General features: G+C 51.5%; 2 protein-coding genes across 7 annotated transcripts in view; one reads left to right on the top strand and one right to left on the bottom strand.

Annotated features, from left to right (window-relative positions):
* Positions 1-7,308, top strand: part of EDAR (ectodysplasin A receptor) — a 52,544-nt gene extending 45,236 nt beyond the window's left edge. For both annotated transcript variants that reach the window (XM_043468661.1, XM_043468662.1), the window contains 6 exons: positions 997-1,125; positions 1,206-1,280; positions 1,393-1,465; positions 2,154-2,313; positions 3,691-3,751; positions 5,075-7,308. In XM_043468661.1, the coding sequence (XP_043324596.1) occupies positions 997-1,125; positions 1,206-1,280; positions 1,393-1,465; positions 2,154-2,313; positions 3,691-3,751; positions 5,075-5,397 (821 nt within the window). In that variant the 3' untranslated portion in view covers positions 5,398-7,308. The remainder of the gene's footprint in view (positions 1-996; positions 1,126-1,205; positions 1,281-1,392; positions 1,466-2,153; positions 2,314-3,690; positions 3,752-5,074) is intronic.
* Positions 7,309-13,368: 6,060 nt separating this feature from the next.
* CCDC138 (coiled-coil domain containing 138) overlaps positions 13,369-19,563 on the bottom strand; it is a 29,108-nt gene continuing 22,913 nt past the window's right edge. For all 5 annotated transcript variants that reach the window (XM_043468666.1, XM_043468665.1, XM_043468664.1 and 2 more), the window contains 2 exons: positions 15,420-15,558; positions 13,369-13,902 (listed from right to left, as the gene is read on the bottom strand). In XM_043468666.1, coding sequence (XP_043324601.1) covers positions 13,737-13,902; positions 15,420-15,558 — 305 coding nt within the window. In that variant the 3' untranslated portion in view covers positions 13,369-13,736. The remainder of the gene's footprint in view (positions 13,903-15,419; positions 15,559-19,563) is intronic.

Consider the following 19,563-nt stretch of genomic DNA (forward strand, 5'->3'; position numbering starts at 1 on the left):
CCCCAGGGCTTCGGGCCTGACTCAGATGAGCCTTGCTGGCTTTAAGTAAACCTGCTGACCTCACATTTCACTCAGCCCTAAGTCCTCAGGGGTGGGGCCGCAGGGCCCTGGCCTCACTTTTTCTCGAAGAAAAACTGGGTATTGGGCCCTCCCTCGCACTGCTCCCACTCCACCCGGCTTGAAAGCACCTTCGGGCCCAGGTCTCTGGCTCAGGCACCTTCAGAGTCCCAGGGCACAGCCCGCCAGCTGGACCCCTGCCCGCATCCACGTGGAGCATCAGGGCAGGGCCTCCACTGAGGTTCTAGACTCACTTCTTCCAGGACAGAGGGGGCACCCCACAGACGAGGGGAAGACAGCAGGCACACTCAGACCTGCTTCCAGACACACCCCAGCAGGGGGGGACACGTGCCCACTGCCTACTCAAAGTGGGGAGACTTCCTCAAGGTCCAGACACCTGGATGGGGTCCCTCCCATCTGGGTGGGGGGCTGGATCCTGCTCAGTTCCCTCAGAGCATCAGGACACGTCTCCCTTCCTGGGGAGATGCGGGCAGGCTGCTGAGCCGGGGAAGCAAGGGGCGGTCTCAGCTGGTGGGCCCTGATCACACAGAGCCCAAGGCCGCATGAGATGCTGGAACCAACCCAAGAGCCTGCCCTTGGAGGTGATGCTTCTACCTGGACTTTGTGGGGGAAAGTCTTGGACTAAACTATCTTCAGGACAGTTTAGCTCGTGGGCCCCCCTCCCTCCGGTCCACCTGCTGGGTCCCCAAAGAAACAGAACTGATGGCAAACACCCTGGGAGCAACCTCGGTATCTGCCACTGCTGACCAGCACGGGGCTGGACTGGTGGTCCCGATGTGACGGCCAGAGGAGGTGTATAGGGCTCGATGCTCAGGCGAAGCCAGCGTTTTGAATTCCAGGGCCACTGCTCACCGGGCCACCGCCTCGCGGGGCACGGGGGCCTGATCCCTGAGGCATGGCCTTCTCTCCCGACCACAGCAGAGCTCTCGGGCCAAGGACACCTGGCCACCGCCCTGGTAATTGCCATGTCCACCATCTTCACCATGGCTGTCGCCATCGTCCTCATCATCATGTTCTACATCCTGAAGGCCAGGCCGTCTGCCCCAGGTACGGCCCTGCCCCCCACACCCCTCACCAGCCCCCTCCCCCTGACGTCAGCCGGCCACTCATGCCCCCTGTCCCCTCAGCCTGCTGCCCCAGCGCCCCCGTGAAGAGCCCAGAAGCCCCCGTGAGCGAGGAAGAGGAGAAGAAAGAGGCCCAAGGTGGGCAGCAGCCCCTGGAGCCCACAGTAGGAGGTGGGGGGCTGGAGCATGTCCCCCTCCCACCCCTAAGGAGGCCGGGCCCTGACGCCCCCTCCCCCTCCCACCCCCACAGACAACGTGGTGATTTTCTCCGAGAAGGATGAATTCGAGAAGCTCACGGCGGCTCCAGCCAAATCGGCTAAGAGGTGAGTCAGGAAGGCAGCCCGGCCAAAGCGGGGGTGGTCTCTGGGGTCTGAGCAGGAAGGGGAGCTGGGCCTGTGGGGGCCACAGGGTGGGGGCAGTGGTCCAGGGTTCTCAGCGCCTGCCTGCTCTCCCCTGGGACCTGAAACCGCTGGCTGTTGGCTCCCTGTCTCGGCCTCCAGGGGGCACTGGGTGGGGCTTGGTCTCTGTCAGCCAGTCACCAGCACATACGGTCCTTTGTTCTTAAATAAGTCTTCAGCCAAACCACAGGAAGCGAGTGGAGTGCCTATAAAGTTGTTTATCATCTGTGTGGAATGATTTTGGGGGCATGACTAGGGCCATGGCCCCAGGCGAGGGACAGGGCGTGACTGGAGCCCACCTCCAGTGGGGTATCCCGAAGGCCCCCTCCTCCCCAAAGGGAGTCCCCGTCCCTCTGGGCGCCTGCATCCTGAACCCCGCTCCTCCTCAAAGGGCGTCCCCGTCACTCTGGGCGTCTGCCAGACCTGGTGCTGCTGGAAGCCCGTCTGTTCGGTGCAGATTTGGGCCCGCAGAGCGGCATCTCTCCACCTTGCAGTCTGTGCCCGAGCCTCTAGGGAAAGCAGGGACAGGTCTTGGCGCCCACGGTCCCCACCCCTGGGGCAGCGGGCCAGGCTGGCTGGCACGGAGCCCATAACTGTGGTCCTGTCTCTGCAGCGAGAACGACGCCTCATCAGAGAAGGAGCAGCTGCTGAACCGGAGCCTGGACAGCGACGAGGAGCCGGCCCCAGATGGGCAGGGCCCCCCGGAGCTGTGCCTGCTGTCGCTGGTCCACCTGGCTAGGGACAAGTCAGCCACTGCCACCCGGGCGGCTGGGGTAAGGCCCGCGCCCGACTCTTCCACAAACGCCGCCTTCCACTGAATGCGCTCTGCCAGCTCTGGGGGTTTCTCCCTTGGGCCCCAGCAGAAGACAGGTTCAGAATCTGAGACTGAAGACAGGGAAGTTAGTTTTTTTGTCATACAGCTTGGAGAAGAAATGAAGAAATAGCCAAGAGAAAAAAGGTTAAATTGCTGGGAACAGCACAGGACAGCAGAATCCCTTGTAAATGTACTTGAATAGGTCCAACCAGACAAGACGCTCATGTGGGCACATGCATGCATGCGCGCACGCACGCACGCACGCACGCACGCACACACACACACACACACACACACACACACACACACACACACACGCCTGCTGCCCAGAGGCTGGGCGTGCACCGCGTGGGGGCCAAGATGCACCACAGGGGGTCACTGTCCCCACCTGGGCCTGTTACCTCTGCTCCTGGCATCACTGCTCACAGTGAAGGTGCCCAGTTGGAATTGCAGTGGTCAGGTCTTGACAGCAATGTGCCCTGGTGCCCAGTTCACTGACCGCTGGGGGTGGGGGCTGTGAAGTTGTCCAAAGAGGGTGACTCCAAGGGGCCTTGTGCACCTGCCCCCCCTTCCCCCACCCCAGGCCCCCAGCCGCCCGCCCTGCAGGGAGAGCACTGCATTGCTCTGTGCCTGCGGAAACCCCACCCCCACAGGGAGAGCACTGCATTGCTCTGTGCCTGCGGAAACCCCACCCCCACCCCCTGCTGAGCTGGGCCGGAGGGTCCGTCCTTCTGGAGAGACTGAAGCCAGTGAGGCCGGATGTGGCCTCTGGTTGTCTGTGAGTCTGAATGTCCAGTGGAGCGGAGAAGCCCCATGGACACTGAGGGTGCTCAGCCGGGTGACCCCAGGGAGGGCTTTCTTCTGTGAATGTGACAGACGTTCTGGCAAGGATGTGGCTCAGCATTTCTGACACAGAATCAGGAAGGGGCCCCGCTGACATGGAGATGGAAGACATGGGCCTGTGCTGCTGACACCCCCTTTCTGAAAATTCATACTCTCTTAGCTTTTCCTGGGCTTCCCTGGTAGTTCAGTTGGTAAAGAATCTGCCTGCAATGCAGGAGACCCTGGTTCAATTCCTGGGTTGGAAAGATCTGCTGGAGAAGGGATAGGCTACCCACTCCAGTATTCTTGGGCTTCGCCGGTGGCTTAGATGGTAAAGAATCCGCATGCAAAGCAGGAGACCTGGATTCAATCCCTGGGATGGGAAGCTCCCCTGGAGGAAGGCATGGCAACCCACTCCAGTATTCTGGCCATGGACAGAGGAGCCTGACGGGCTACAGTCAATGGAGCCACAAAGAGCAACTGACTGAGCAACTTTCACTAACTTTTTTCACAGATTCAGAGTCGAAGGAAGAAGATACTGGACGTGTATGCCAGTGTGTGTGGTGTAGTGGAAGGTAAGGGGAGGTGTGGGGCCCTGACTCCACAGGGACCCTCCAGCACCCTGGGCGCCCCAGGAGAGGCTGAGAAGAACCCCCTCCCAAGTTGCTCATCAGAGTGGGGGCGGTGGGGGGAGGGCAGGCCAATGGAGGTGTGGGGGGACGTGTGTTTCAGTTTCTCTCTGCTGTTCAGGTGGGTGATGTCTGTTCTGCCGTCCAGCTCACTAACTCATCCCTCTTCATTTTGCCGTGGAGCTCGTCAGCTGAGCTTTAATCTCGATTGTTACCTTTTTCAGTTCCAACATTTCCATTTGGTTCTCCTTTACATTTTCTTTTTGTTAAGGTTTTTTTTTTTTTCATTTGTTTCAAGTATGTTTGTAATTACATGTTGAAGCACTTTGATCACGACTTCTTTACAGTCCTTGTCAGATAACCTAACATCTCTGTTATCTTTGTCGGCATTTACTGATGGTCTTTTTTCATGCATTTGAGGTCTTCCTGGTTCTTGGTGTGATGAGTGACTCTGTTGAAACCAGAACAGTTTCACATGACTCTCTGAGACTCGGGGTCTCATCTGCACCCTCTGTGTGGCTGGTTTCCTCTGACACGCCTGGGCTGAGGAGGGGTGCCCCCGTCACCCCCAGGCGGCTGTGGATCTTTGAGTCCAACCTGTGCAGGGGTGTGGGTAGACATCCTCTCCTCTGAGTGGTCTCTACCAACACCGTGGTGGCGGGGAGGCCTGTGACCAGCTGCCGGATGAGGAGGAAGCCAGGGTTCCTGCCTGGCCTCCGGGGGTTGACTTAGGCTCCCATCCCACTTTGCTGGCATTAGAGGGAGTGGCACCAGGGTTGTCCTATGGCATTTTGCTATATGAAGGCAGATACTGTCTGTTTTCTTCTTGGGAGGAGAGCATTCCACCTGTGCTGGTGGGTTGTCAGCTGTACTTAGCAGGAGGAAGAGGGGAGAGCGTGGAGTGAAACACTTCCTGGTTGAGTCTAACATATAGCGGGGTCCAAGTACCGCTAGGGCACTGGCTTAGGTGACCCAGGCAGGACTGTCCTCGGAGCACCTTTTAAGAATGACCTTGGTCCCCTAAAGGGACCTGATACTGGGAGGGTCACCTGAATAGGCTGGCCACGTCCAATGGAGCTGCCAGGGTCAGGGGAATAAACAGGCTTTGAGTGTGGCTGGCAGTGTCCCAGGAGTTGTTCGCCTGAGGCATGCATTCTGTGTGGTTTTCTGCATTTGTGTTATATTTTACGATTTTAAAAAAGGTTCTAGAAATCCTGTTCTAGGGTGTCACGCTTCTGCTGACGTCTGACGTGGCCCTTTGTCCCTCAGGCCTCAGCCCCACAGAGCTGCCTTTCGACTGCTTGGAGAAGACCAGCCGGATGCTCAGTGCCACGTACAACTCGGAGAAGGCGGTGGTGAAGACGTGGCGCCACCTGGCCGAGAGCTTTGGGCTCAAGCGGGACGAGATCGGTGGCATGACGGACGGGCTGCAGCTGTTCGACCGCATCAGTACGGCCGGCTACAGCATCCCCGAGCTGCTCACCAAGCTGGTGCAGATTGAGCGGCTGGACGCCGTAGAGTCCCTCTGTGCAGACATCCTGGAGTGGGCGGGGGTCCCGCCGCCCGCTGCCCCGCCGCCCCCCGCATCCTGAGCAGGGCCGCAGTCCCCAAGGCCAGGCTGTCTCCTCTGCACACCAGGGGTACCTCGCTGGTCCGAGGAACAGGAGGACACAGGCCTGTCTCCCAGTCTAACCAGATAGAAGATCCGTGTGGACATGAGGTTGCGCTGGCCTCACCAGGCACAATGGGTCTGTGTGCATTTATCTGGCCCAACCCCACTTGCTCCTCCATGGACGCGCTCGGCACCGCCCGGCGTGCACCAGCGGTGCCTGGAGGACATAATGGAGCCTGTCTGTCCTGTGGGGAATGCACCACCCCAGGAGACGTACTTTTCTGGAAGGCGGCACACAGCCCAAGGGGGTGTGGGAATGGGGGCACAGCTTGGGGGAGCTGCTTCTCCGGGGGTGGGGGGCACCCCATGAAGAACGCAGCTCTGAGGTTGGGGAAAGGCTGCAGAGGCACCACGTCCTCCTGCTCCAGGCTCAGTGTGGGTCTGCACCGCCTGCGGGACCCTGGGCTCACTGTCCCCGCGGCCCTTCTGCCTGCAGGATGCCTGCCCCCCACGGATGTCCAATCAAGGGCAGCCTCCTGGCTTCACTCAGTGCCGCACAAGTCCAGCCTCAGGACCGGGGTCCCTGAACTGCCTCTGCTTTCCTTCTCAAGCGGACTGGACCCTCTGGGGCAGTAGTGCTCAGGGACACAAGTCATTTGCTTCAAACAGAAATGAGTGGTTGGCTCTGCTTGGAAAGGGAAACATGGAATCCTCAGGCTCCAGAGGGTCTTGGACAGGGATGTGCCTTGTGGGCCTCCCAAGCCCCTCAGGGAACGTGGGGTCTGTAGCCATGGGGACCTGGTCTGCTTGTGCTAAAAGGGACTGATTTCTTCCTCTCCCAGGGCTCAGTTTGTTTCTCTTCTGCAAATAAGAAGTTATTCTGTGATTCTAAGTCAGAGAAAGTAAAGTTGGGGCAAGCAGACCTGAAGGGGGTCTGGAGACCATGCCAGGCCTTCCACAGATGTGAGTGCACTGTGAACTGTCCGGGGAAATGGGAATGAAAACAGAACTGAGTTCTCACTGTAACTTCAAGTGTCTGGCAGACACTGAGAGAGGGGCTTAACAGCCTTGTTCTGGCAAATTCCCTGAGGACATCTGCTGTGGCCAGAGCCAGGAACCAGGGGTGATCATGCAGGTTGAGGGTGGTTAACTGTGAATTCTCTGCTCAGCCCCCAGGGACAGACCTGACCCTGGTTATTCCTAAATTGAAACCAGTCTCTGGCTTATACTTTTATGAAATGACAAGTCCCATGACTGACAAATGCTTCTGGGGAGGAAACGAGGTGTATGCGGAGGGCAACACACAGCCTCCCACCCCTGAACGCAGAACATGCCGGCCATTTAACACCATTGTTGTTTGTGGTGTCGGCCTGCTGCGCCCCCGCAGGGCACACACACACACAGCCTGGTTACCCTCCGTCCCCGTGGCCCCTTGGCACAATCCCGGCTCTGTGATGCTGCTGCTGCTGAAGCCACCTTCTCTGAGGCTGCTGACATCAGAGGAGGCAGAGCAGGCGGCCACAGGGCCAGGGGTGCCAGGCCTGTCTCGGGGGCTCAACCCACCGTGTGCAGGGAGTTCGTCCTGACAGTGACTCAATCCTTCGTCATCTGCTCACCTGGAGACAGACCCAGGCAGGGGTCACTCTGGAGGGCTTGAGCCTACGTGACAGGTTCAGACCATTGAGTCTACAAGGACTCTCACTGAGCAAAGCTGGGCTCCCCCTGCTGCCCCGTGTGGCCACAGTCACTGTTCCTGCTGAAATAAACACACTCAGAAAATACCCCGGCCAGAGCTGTGGGCCCTGGCCAGGGGAACCTTCATTGTTAATGTTTGTGTCTAGGTCTGTTTATATAACTTATTATGTTTTACAATTTCAATAAACTAATAACAAGAAGACCCCCGGCTCCCAGGGATCGGCTGGGGGAGGTGGTGGGGGCGGGCGGTGTGGGTAGGCAGGTCTGTGGCTCTGCTCCTGGCTGTCACCTGTGTGTGATGTGCTATGGGAGTCCCAGCTGAGGCCAGCGGGGGTCCCAGCTGGCTTTGTTCCCCCCGGACAAGGGCTGCCTGCCTGTAGTGGGAGCCAAGGGGTTGGAGCAGGAGCCCGGGCGGACACTGCCGCTCCAGTGATCACCATCCAGCCAGGCTGCCCAGCTCTTCCCTAACTTGGGGAAGTGAAAGTCACTCAGTCATGTATGACTCTTTGCAACCCCATGGACTGTAGCCTGCCAGGCTCCTCTGTCCATGAATTCTCCAGGCAAGAATACTGGAGTATTCTCTAGTTCCCTTCTCTAGGGGATCTTCATGACCCAGGGATTGAATTCTTTACTGTCTGAGCCATCAGGGAAGGCCTAACTCATGGAAGACCAGCTATAGAGAGACAGGGGGACAGGAGGAGGAGGAGGCCTGAGAAGGGGACAGAGGCGGCGCCTGTGGACACCACAAGGGTGGGGGACCACACGAGGACTGAAGGGGCTCAGGGAGTTTTGTGATGACACAGCCGAGGGTCCATGGCGGGGCGGCAGTGACAGCAGGTAAAGAGCAGAGGGACAAACACAGCTTTTGAGAATTCCTACACGACAGGACCTGTGCCTCGGGGCCACCAGCAAGAAGACAGCCCTGGCTGGCTCCCTGGTATCCTGAGATCGCAGGGCCTGAGCATGGCCAGCAGATGCCTGGGGCGGCCACCTGCCTGCCATCCTTTCTGCTGCCCAGGGTCCTCCCACCTGGAATCTCCTCAAGAGTCCTGTGCAGGGTCACCATGACTCTCGCCCCCATATTCAAACATAACCTCTTGTGTGGTCACGACACACACACCCTGTGTCCCGAACCTGAACACGGCAACCCAGAAGCTGTCAGCACAGGCTCACCTTCTAGATGAATAAACTTTGACTCAGAAGGGCTGTGTTCAGGGTCACAGCAATTTCCAGCCCACCTGCTGTTTCCACAGCCAAGAGGCTGACAGGGCCATCCAGACACACCAGCTTCACCAGCATCCTGGTGGGTCGTCCACACACACCAGCCTCACCAGCATCCTGGCGGGGAAGCAGTAACACTTAGAAGGACCAGAGGCACTTCCACACCCTCCAGGGCTCCCCAGGGCAGTTAATTCAGACTCGGTGGCAGTGGGGAGGGAAAGGACTCTTTAAAGCCCACCCTGGTGACTGCAATGTGCAGCCCAGACCGAAAGCTCACTGCTTTAGACGAGGGACTGGGAAGTGGGACACAAAGGGTCACCCACCCTCATCTCAGTTGTGGAGTCACTGAAGGTCAGACCATGGAGGGGGCACACCTGTGTGTTTCTACACATGCTCCCTGTGCATTTACATATGTGTAAAATTTTAAACGTGAACAAAAATACTTTCAAACGGCAGCAGGACATTAAAAGTAGAAACAGGAGTTGTTTTCTTTCTGCATCACCTTGTGTTCCCCATACCGCAACAGCCCTTAGACGTGCACCCTCATGGGAAAGTGTTTTAGCCACATTGAACACGGCTCTTCAGAGTCGAGTCTCACTCACTTGTTTATCATTTTCTTCGTTATTTCATCTTGCCTTTTAGACTTTCTGAAACCATTCTGCTTCCTCCTGAAGTATGTCCTTTAGAGGTTTAGGTGGAGCTTGGTGGTGGTAAGTGTTTGGTTTGTCTGAAATGTCCTGGGAAGGGTGATGATAAGGACGCCTGGCAGATGGCTGCGGGGAGTCACCCACCTGTGCTGCCCTTTCAACTGACCTGTCTTCTCTCTTGGCTGCATGTAAGCGTCTGCTGGTCTTTGGTGTCCTTCCGTTTCTTCCAGTTTGATGTTTCTAAGGAGCGATCTCTTTGCACCTGTCTTGCTTCCAGTTCATTTCACTTCTTGAACTGGAGAGTTGTGTTTTCATCCTCCTCATTTTACCCCCAGCCATGGTTTTCTCAGATCTCTCTGCGGCACTTTCTCCTGCTGGAGCACGTTTACACGTGTGTTAGATCCCTTCATGCTTCACCCTCCACGTAAGAGAGTCTTCTAGGTTTTTCTTGCTTTCCTACAGGCATTCTGCGTAATTACTATGACCAATTCTCCTTTTAATCTTATCTGTTGTCTGATTTCAACAGTTAACATTTTCATTTCTGTAAGTTACTTTTTGAAAACTTTACAGTCCATTTTGTTAGTCTCTTGTCTCTTCATAGTACCTCTAGCCATCTTGTTTCTTTGAACCCAGCTAACATGGCTTATATTCCACTTTGGTATCTCAGCTGCTCTCTTCAACAGTCCAGTGTCACTGAGGCAGGGTCCCACATGCCCTCTGAAGACTTGTTTAGTCACTAAGTCATGTCAGACTCTTTGGGACCCCACGGACTGTGGCCTGGCAGGCTCCTCTGTCCACGGGAGGGTAGCGGAGGCAAGAATACTGGAGTGGGTTGCCCTTCCTCCTCCAGGGGATCTTCCCCAGCCAGGGATCAAACTGCGTCCTCGCGTTGGCAGTTGCTTCTATACCACTGAGCCACCTGGGAAGCACCCTGTAGATGGCCTCACCACCTGTGTTGCCTTCAGAGGTCCCAGTTCTGCACAGGTCATGTTTAACCCACCAGCCTGACGGCCCCTCTTCTCTGCCCTCCAGGTCAGGGCCCTGGGCCCCAGGCCTTCGTGACCCACCTGTCAGTTCTGGCTCCAGGGGTCTTGTACATAGCCACCAGCTGGGGGTGTGTACGTGTCCCCGACATTCTTAGCTGCATGGCAACCTGCAGGATGGAGTCAGTCCCTCCCACTGGAATCAAACTCTCTACTTACTCCTTATTCCAGCAGGTGTGGAGAGGCTGGAGGAGCAGATGTGAGCCCCAACCAGATCCGGGTTGACCCCCAGCATTGCAAGCTCACCCTCCCCTCTTGGAGGGTCACCGTGTGAGCAGCTGTGGCCGGGTGCTGGGCTGTGTCTCTTCCAGCCTGAGAGAGGTCAACAAGGACAAGACCCAGCGTGAGGGTCTGATGAGGATCAAACAACAGAACAGATAAGAACTCGGCTGAGTGCTGACAAACAGGAGAAGCTTCCTTCTCTAATCCTGCCTGTTTATTAGTCCAGATGAGTTAGGATGACTTCCCCATGTTCTAAAGGGAATTCAGATTGGGATTAGTTTTGGCTGAAGCATGTGAAGTACTTCGGGAGACGAGGCCCCAACACAGCAGAGCCCCACCGGGAACTCAGGGTCTGTTTCATCGGGTTTTCCTCCATGTCCCTCTGGCCAAGCCTGGGCAGTTTCTCATCAGGTTCTGAACCTTCCTTGGTATGTGATTCCTGTTCCATAAAAGTTTGCCATGTAAACCGTTAACTTATTACTAACACTGAAGTGAAACATTAATTTCTAGTTAGTGATTGCGGGAGTATGTAGAAACTCTGAATGTGTGTGACTATCTTGCAACCGGGCACCCTGCTGAGCCTCTAAAAGAACCCCACAGCCCCCAGGTGGGCCCGTCACCCGCACCTCCCTCCCCAGTTATGCTTCCTGAAACACCGGCCGTGTGTCACAGGATGGGTGGGTGGGCTGTTTCAGTCCCAACTTTGATAGGCACATATCCAGTGTCTCATAGTACTCACTGATTTCATAGCCCTTTAAACATATTATAGCTTTATCAGGAATGTAAGTTGAATTATATTTTAGGCATTTATTGAGTGTATGGTTTTCTATCTTTGCTTGGCAAATATAATAAAATATGTATTTTTTACCACAAAGCTAATCTGATATTTCTAGAATGCATGCTTCCCCAGCTGGTAATGGATTAATGTTCCTGTAACATACAGTTGGTGTTGTTCTTATTTCTTTGAAATTTTTGAAACATACTTTTTGGACAATTTTTGGTGCTGGGCTCATGCTGTGTGAAATGAATTAGAATGTTTTTTTCTACCTTCTGGGCCAGTTTAATTAGTTTAAAATATTTCCTCTTTGAAATGTTTACACAATTCGCCTACAAAACACCTGAAATTAATGTCATTTAAAAAATTTTCACACTTACAAAAGACTTAAATCATTTTCTACTGACGATTTCTTGAGACAATTCTGAGTTTGTCTTTTTCTAGAAAATAGTCCATTTCATCCAGATTTTCAAATTTATCAGCGTAGAGCAATAGAGAATTTATTTATATTTTAAAAATCTTTTTTATCCTAAATATTTTTGTTCATGTTCCTGGCTTTCTATGTTTTGCCATGTCTATATATGCATTTTGGAGAAGGCAATGGCACCCCACTCCAGTACTCTTGCCTGGAAAATCCCATGGATGGAGGAGCCTGGTAGGTTGCAGTCCATGGGGTTGCTGAGAGTCCCACACGACTGAGCGACTTCACTTTCACTTTTCATTTTCATGCATTGGAGAAGGAAATGGCAACCCACTCCAGTGTTCTTGCCTGGAGAATCCCAGGGATGGGGGAGCCGTCTATGGGGTCACACAAAGTCGGACTCAACTGAAGTGACTTAACAGTAGCATATATGCATTTTAGTTTTCAGTTAAAAGCAATCTCTTCTGCTTTTAACACTTACTCTGACATTTCCCAAAAGCATTCTTGTAGCCTTCTTCATTCTTGTCAAGGTGAAAGTTGCTCAGTTGTGTCCGACTCTGCGACCCTAGTGGACTATACAGTCCATGGAATTCTCCAGGCCAGAATTCTGGAGAGGGTAGCCTTTCCCTCCTCCAGGATATCTTCCCAACCCAGGGATCGAACCCAGGTTTCCCACACTGCAGGCAGATTCTTTACCAGCTGAGCTACAAGGGAAGCTCAAGAACAATGGAGTGGGTAGCCTAACCCTTCTCAAGTGGATCTTCCCGACCCAGGAATCGAACCAGGGTCTCCTGCATTGCAGGCGGATTCTTTACCAACTGAGCTATCAGGGAAGCCCTGTTTTGTCAAAGTTACCACTGAAATTGAATGTTCAACTCCATCTCTGATAAAGACTTATGAAGGGCCCTTCACTCACCTCGCCCTCCCCACCTTGACCCCAGGCCCCACAGCGGCTGCTCCTGATGCTGGCTAGTCGAATCTCATGCACACACTCTCAACCACTGCTCTCCCTATTGTTTACCCTTCCAAAAAATTTAACATTTCCCTCCATTTTATACATGAATTACAATGATTTAAACCTACCTATGTTTAAGTGGTTTCAGTGTTCACTGCAGTCTTTTGGTATGATGCTGATTCTGTAAACTCAATACTAAATTGGTTAGAATAATCTGTGCAGTTTCTCTTCTCAGGAACAGTGGGTAAGTGGTGTAACTTCTGAACACCCACAAATCTGAAAACGTTTTTCCACTGTCTTCACTGACAACAGGCATGTCCACCAGCCGTGAACCCTCAGATCAGAGATCCCACCCCCCCGAGCCAGAGGGGTGGCTCCCTATCAACCTCCGGCAAGTCTCCTTTCCTGAAGGCAGTGGTTTCCGTCTGCCTTCCCCCTCCATCAACAATGTGTATGCACATAGCCCCCTCCTCATGGTCTCCTTGGTGTGGACAGGTGCCTTCCATCTCCACTTGGCTGTGGCCCAGAACTTGGCCCCTTCAGAAGTGCCAGCCCCACGCCGTCTGCCTGCCCCCAGCACTGATGCCACCTCCTGTAGCATTGACGAAGGATGCTCATTTTTTCTTCTGCATTTTCAAGTTCCTATAAAGCCTCCACATCACCTTAGCCTGCTCTCTGTATGGATTTCTGCTTCACAAACTGCACAGCTTCTTATATTCTCTTGAAAAGGCCCAGGTCTCCAGATCCCAGGGTTAGAGTTATGCTAAAGAGTATAATTTCTGATTTCCTCTGTGCGTCCACCCTCTGTCCCACACCCCGAGTGCCAGCTCACCTGGATCCTGGTCATACCCCTCCTTTCTGATGGCAGCGAGGTCCCCGGTGCTGGGCCCATGGCAGCTCAGATGTACGTGCTTCTACTTATGGAAGGCGAGGCTCTTCACATGTTAAGAAAATAGAACAATATGATCTAACTGTACTCCCACACAAACACCAATTTTATTCCAAATAATCACATAATTTTAGGAATTTTCCCAAAACAATTTTACAAAGAGTAGCCCCAGTGTCATTTGCCCTGAAAGTTCCATTGTGTACATGAGTACCACCTGAGCCAAATGGAAAAAGTCCAAACTTGCTGCAGCTTCCATGGGTTTCATTTTAAGTTTTAAAAAACTTAAAAAAAAAATAAAATTAAATTAAAAAAAAATTTTTTTCCCATTTTTCATGATAAATGATGCTACTCATACGTAACTTTACTCAGTAGACTTTTAGTTAGTTTGCTGATTTTTACAATCTGACAAGCAGCAGCATGCACGCAGTATCTGTAAATAGTAACGACCAGTCTAAGGGTTTGTGCTGGCGGCCAGGGAGTTGCACTTCGTTAGACCCAAATTGAACAAAGTGGAGTTGAGGTTGATGCACAGAAAGGCATGCTCCGGGTGCGTCGTCCTCTGTATCTCCTGAAGCATCAGGTGGATTGTGAAGAGTTCAAAGAGCTTCTTATTACTCCTGCAAGAGAGGGAGCACCTTAATGCCATCTCACACTCAAGAACAGTGAGAGAGCCTTACGTGTGAATGGCAGCCTGTTTCACACATAGCGGAGGAAATAGGTAACTAGAGGATTCACATGTTGAGACAGACAAGACACGATCTGTGAAACAGGCCTAACGTGGAAAAGTATTCAAGGAGAAAAGAGGACAATTCATCACCCTGGAGCCTACACCATAGTCACTACCAGAGCGGGCTTGCCCTCAGCCAGCCAGAGTCAAGTACTTGACCACCATGTCTCAGGTATGTCAGCTTCTTCATGGAGCAGACCACTAGCTGACCTCTTGACTTAGCTCCTGGCCACTGTCCTCTGCAGAGCAACCAGTCAGCAACCTCACTTTCAATAAGTTAGACTCGTATTTGGTAACGTATTTCTTACTTTCTTGTCCACATCTATTTCCCTCTATGGTAACCTTTATAACCATCCACCTCACATCCAGGGTTCTCCATCTCTCTGGATTTATAGGTTTATGCTAAGGCTGGCTTGGGCATCAAGGATTCCCAGTCCCTCATTCATGCTTTGTTCCAATTCTTTATCTATGCCTGAAATGAACACAAACTACAAAGCTCTGGCCCAGGACACAGCCACATGGGAACTACACTTCCACCAGTTCCAGGAGCGAGAACCCAGAGGAATGAAACACCCCTGGCAGCCTCAGGGCACCACAGAGGGTGAAGGACCACAGGCCTCCTGGAGAACTCACTGATTACAAATCAAGACAGTAACGGCCAGCCCTCCTGAGAGAAAGAAGGACAATGAACTGACAAGCCTGAATGACACCAGAGCTAAACTAGCAACTTGTTGAACTGAGGGTGAGGTCACAACGTGACAACAAATAATTTACTACACATCGTGTGTGACACCAGGCAGGACAGGCTGACCTGCGGTCACACAACCACAAGTAACTTCAGGGTGCGTTGTGTTCACTGAACCACACCAAGAGGTCACGTCATAAAAACACAACACACAGAAGGTGTTCAGACTCCCCTCAAAGAAACACTAGAGTATACGAGATTCAGGGAAAATATAGCTTAAAGTCCATGTCCTTTTTTTAAAAAAAATAATTTAAATACCAATGCTTGCATCAGGGAAAGAAGAAATAGAAAAAGAAAGCCCTCACTTACGGCAATGAAATCAAACCAGTGCAGCAGTGCGTTCACAACTGTTTGTGGCCAGCACTGGTCACAGTCTTTTCTGCCTGCTTCCTTCTCACCCCTGACCCAGTGCATCCACAGTGAGCACCAGCAGGACACACCTTCATCTGCCACCTGTGATCACAGTGCGCCAGCCTGCAGGAAGCTGGTTCAGGGTTCACTCTGTCACTAAGTGTGTGGCCTGAGACCAGCATCAACACACCACACACTTGCTAGAAACTCTGATTCAATAATCACAGTGGAGCCAGTGCAGGAAGCAGAAATCTAAATGATCACAGTGAGCTAGTTTCTGATGAGAAAGGTCAGAAATCAGAAATCCTTACTTGATTTTGGAAAGTTTCTGCAGGATGATACTGAGCTTCTCTAGGACGTGGATGTCGAGCTTCGGGGCCCGGAGCAGCACAGAGCAGGTCCGGAAGAAGAGCGAGCAGCTGCAGGCCTCCAGAAAGGGCTGCAGGGCACCTGCAAGACAGGTGTTGTCAGGGGCAGTGGGCAAGGGACCAGCACCTGCGGGGCGCAGTTACCAACCCTGCTGGGTAGGGTTTCCATTCTTTCCACTCTGACACTGTGGGGAAAATACCATCACTGGAAGAATTAAAATATCTACTGGCTCTTGTTGAACAAGCAAACTGAAGGTAATGATGTCAGACAGTTCCATTCTTCAGACGTCAGATTCTTCCTTTAAGCAGAATCGAGAATAATGTCCATAAGAGGAGGCTGTTTAAACACTGCTTTAGCAGTATTTAATAAGAAATTCTGTTGGGGTGGTAATTTTTAAAAACATCTTAAATTTAAGAATTTCATTTACATGTTAACGACAACTTGCACAATCAGTGAATAAGGAAGAACTTTTTAGCATAAAAGCAAAAGTGGGAAAGATTCATAAAAGAAAAGATTGCAGATTTTAATAAAATCTTTCTGAAAAGACTTATGTTTTCTGTAGTCTTCCTTGCTTGAATTTTTTTGAGCAATAAAAGTTCATTTATATTTAATTTTCAAATTGTGGTTAAATATGCATTGTAACCACTTGGAAAAGCATAGTGTTTGCTAGTGTTAAGTGCACACGTGCCATTGTGCAAACACCACCCCATGCACCCCAGAGCTGCTTACCTTCCCCAGCTGACTCTGTCCCATGAGTCACTAACCCCCAGCTTCTGTAGCCCATTCCTACCTCCTATCTCTACACCTGACAACACGAGGGACCTCACATGTGTTAAGTCACAGGGGATCTGCCCTTCTGTGTCTGTCTTATTACACTGAGCATAACATCTGTGAATCCCATCCGTGGTGTAGCAGGTGTCAGGTTCCACCTTTTTAAAGGCTGAATAATATTCCACGGTGCACAGACCACACTTTCTCTGGCTGCTTTCAAGATTCTCTGTTTTTGACAGTCTGACACTTTTAATATCATGTGTCTCCAAGGTGGGGTCTCTCTGGGTTTATCCTGGACTTCACTGAGCTGTGGAATTTGGTGAAATTCTTAGATTTGTAAAAGCATGTCTTTCCTCACATGTGGTAAGTTTTCAGCCATATTTCTTTAAATCACCTTCATGAACTCTCTCAGCCAAATCTCTGGACAAGCACCTGCAGCTTCACGGAGCACTGTGAATCTAGCCCTGCCCTGGATTAGATGTTGTCTTCAGGGAGTGCTGTGGCTGGGCTGATCTTCTATCCAGACACTGAGATTTTCTCCACATCAACAATAAAGCTCTGTCGCTCTCTTGTCATTTGTGTGTTCACTAGGCAGCACCTTTAATTTCCTTCAAGAACTTTTCCTTTGCATTCACAACTCGGCTAACAGCTGTAGTGGAAGAACCCCAGCTGCAGGCCTGTCTTTGCTTCTGACCCACCTTTCTCACTGACTTTAATCACGTCTAGCTTTCCATTTTAAGTGAGAGAGGAGTACTTGTCCTCTCACATGAACTCTCTTGAGGCCACTGCAGGGGTATTAATTAGCCTAATTTCAATACTGTGTGTCAGGGAGCAGGGAGACCCGAGGAAAGAGATGGGGGAACTGCAGTCAGTGATGCTGGCAGAACACACACAACATTATTAAGTTCACCGGCTGCCCCCGCCCCCCGCTCCTCCTGCCCCAAACCATGACAAGAGTAACATCAAGACCACTGGTCACAGATCACTGTAACACACACAGTAATAATGAAAAGGTTTGAAACACCAAGAGAATGACCAAAATGTGACAGAGAGATATGAAGGGAGCAAATGCTGCTGGAGAAATGGTGCCGGAAGATCTGTTCAAGGCAAGGTTTCCACACACCTTCAGTATGTTTAAAAAAAAAAGAAGTACTTGCAAAAGCACAATTCACAATAGGCTTGTGAATGTACCTATTTTTGGATGGGTAGGACTTTTGGCTTTTTGGCCAGTTTCCCAAATTCTATTACTTTCATAATAAAAATAAACTACTTAAAAAAGAAAAACAAGATCTGAAAAACATACTCAAATACATTGTTCCATTCAGGTGTTAAACGGTAGCACAAGATGGTTTCTAAAGCACAAAAGAGAATAAACTAATGATACAAATACAAACTTAAATCATTTTATTTAAACTACATCTGACAAGAAAAGCAAAGTTCTTCAAGAGACAGTGAAACTCATGCTCTTACACAGCTAAGCCCAGGTAAGTGAGTGACAGCTTTCACCAATGACAGAAGAAAAAAAGAAACTACAGAGTAATTTTCTAAAAGCACACTGCTCAATTATTGTCTGATTTATATTCATGCGCAAAATATATAATCAGAAGCCCTCAATCTGAAAATAACATTGTGCTCACAACACACGCTCAGGTAGAGCAACGCACAGACCTCCTTTCAAACTCACAGAAGCGTGGCCCAGCGGCTTTCAGAGAACTCTGCCCACACGGTTCCTGGTACTTCTCACACTTGGCGGGAGGTAGGTTGGGATGGCAACGACAACCTGCAGCGGATGGACAGGGGACCCTGGACACACACAGAGCTCCTACTGCTTCTCCATGTCTGTACCAAGGACCGGTCTTCCGGGAACCCACCACCGTCCCCCAAATACATGACGACAGTCATGAAACAAGGTGACCACCAAATTGGGTGGCTCAGGTCCCCCAGTCACAGCCCACTAGACAAACTAGAACTCAACTTGAATCTGAGACACAAGACTCCAGAATGATGAACCCAACAGCCAGCTAAGGTGAGCACTACAGAATAGACAGACAATCACAAAGTTTCTCTACTTCTGAGTCTGGTCCACAAAAGCCTCTGCCCGAGGCCCCACCAAGCCCCTGGAAACGCTGTTTGCTCAAATAAACTTTTCAAGTTACAATGTGTCTCAGTTTACCATTTTACAATGCTGCTAAAAACACTAGAAGACGAAATACAACAAACATACAGAATATATGCCCAATGTTTTAAATTACTGTGGGATTTAACAGACATGAAACAACTGTGGAGTCACCTCGCAATCTCAGGCCATTTCTACACTGACCCCCAGGTGGATATCACCAGGCATAACCTAGCCACTGGCAGCTCTTCCCAGGCCCTTGGGTCCAGAGCCCCAGACAGGCACTGAGGAGGCCCCATTCAGCAGAGTGGCAGACCCAAGGCCCAAACCACAGCACTGCATACACAGGCCACCAAAGCCCAAGAGCTGCAGACCAGAGCTATCGTGATTTCTTTTCCAACAATTCTTCCTAAACAGTTATATGGTAAAAGAGGGCTTCCCCAGTGGCTCAGAAGTACAGTCTACCTGCAACGCAGGTGTGGGTTCAAGCCCTGGGTTGAGAAGATCCCCTGGAGAAGGGAATGGCAACCCACTCCAGTATTCTTGCCTGGAGAATCCCATGGATGGAGGAGTCTGGCAGGATATAATCCTTAGGGTCACAAAGAGTCAGACATGACTGAGCAACTAAACAATAATATGGTGAAATGAGTTTCCCACCTCAAACCTAAAAAAAACAAAACAAAACCAAGAGTAGGAAGTATTTGCTGTATTTTGATCTATGATTCATTTATCCCTTCAACAAACTTTGTTGGCTAGTACCAGGCATTGGGTTTTTGCTAAAAATGGAAAATGCATCCAACAAATACACACACCTCAGTCAGCAACCCTCAAAGTTACACCACTTCCGGTTTCCTGGGTCCCATCTCTCTGTCAGAACAACTCCCATAGAGCAGCCTCAGGAGCAGTTGTTTACCCCACGGGACGGGAAGAGCAAGAGAGGGTGAGGGCGGCTGGGACAGAGGCGCTGGGCCGTGCATGAGGCACCAGACATGGTCTCCCGCACGGGTGCTGTAGGCCCCCAGTACTTCTGAGCTTGAACCACGGTGCCCTCTGGCTACACGGCGACTTCGTCTGTCAGACACTCAGGTGGCTTTGTCTCTGCTGAAAGACATTTACACCTGACAGGAGTTTTGCTTTCCTTACTGAAAAAAATCCTGCGAAACTTGTTGGAAATAACCTTGAGTCTGTGTCTCAGTTAC

Source organism: Cervus canadensis, chromosome 5 (genome assembly GCF_019320065.1).
Source record: "Cervus canadensis isolate Bull #8, Minnesota chromosome 5, ASM1932006v1, whole genome shotgun sequence".
Lineage (NCBI taxonomy): Eukaryota > Metazoa > Chordata > Mammalia > Artiodactyla > Cervidae > Cervus > Cervus canadensis.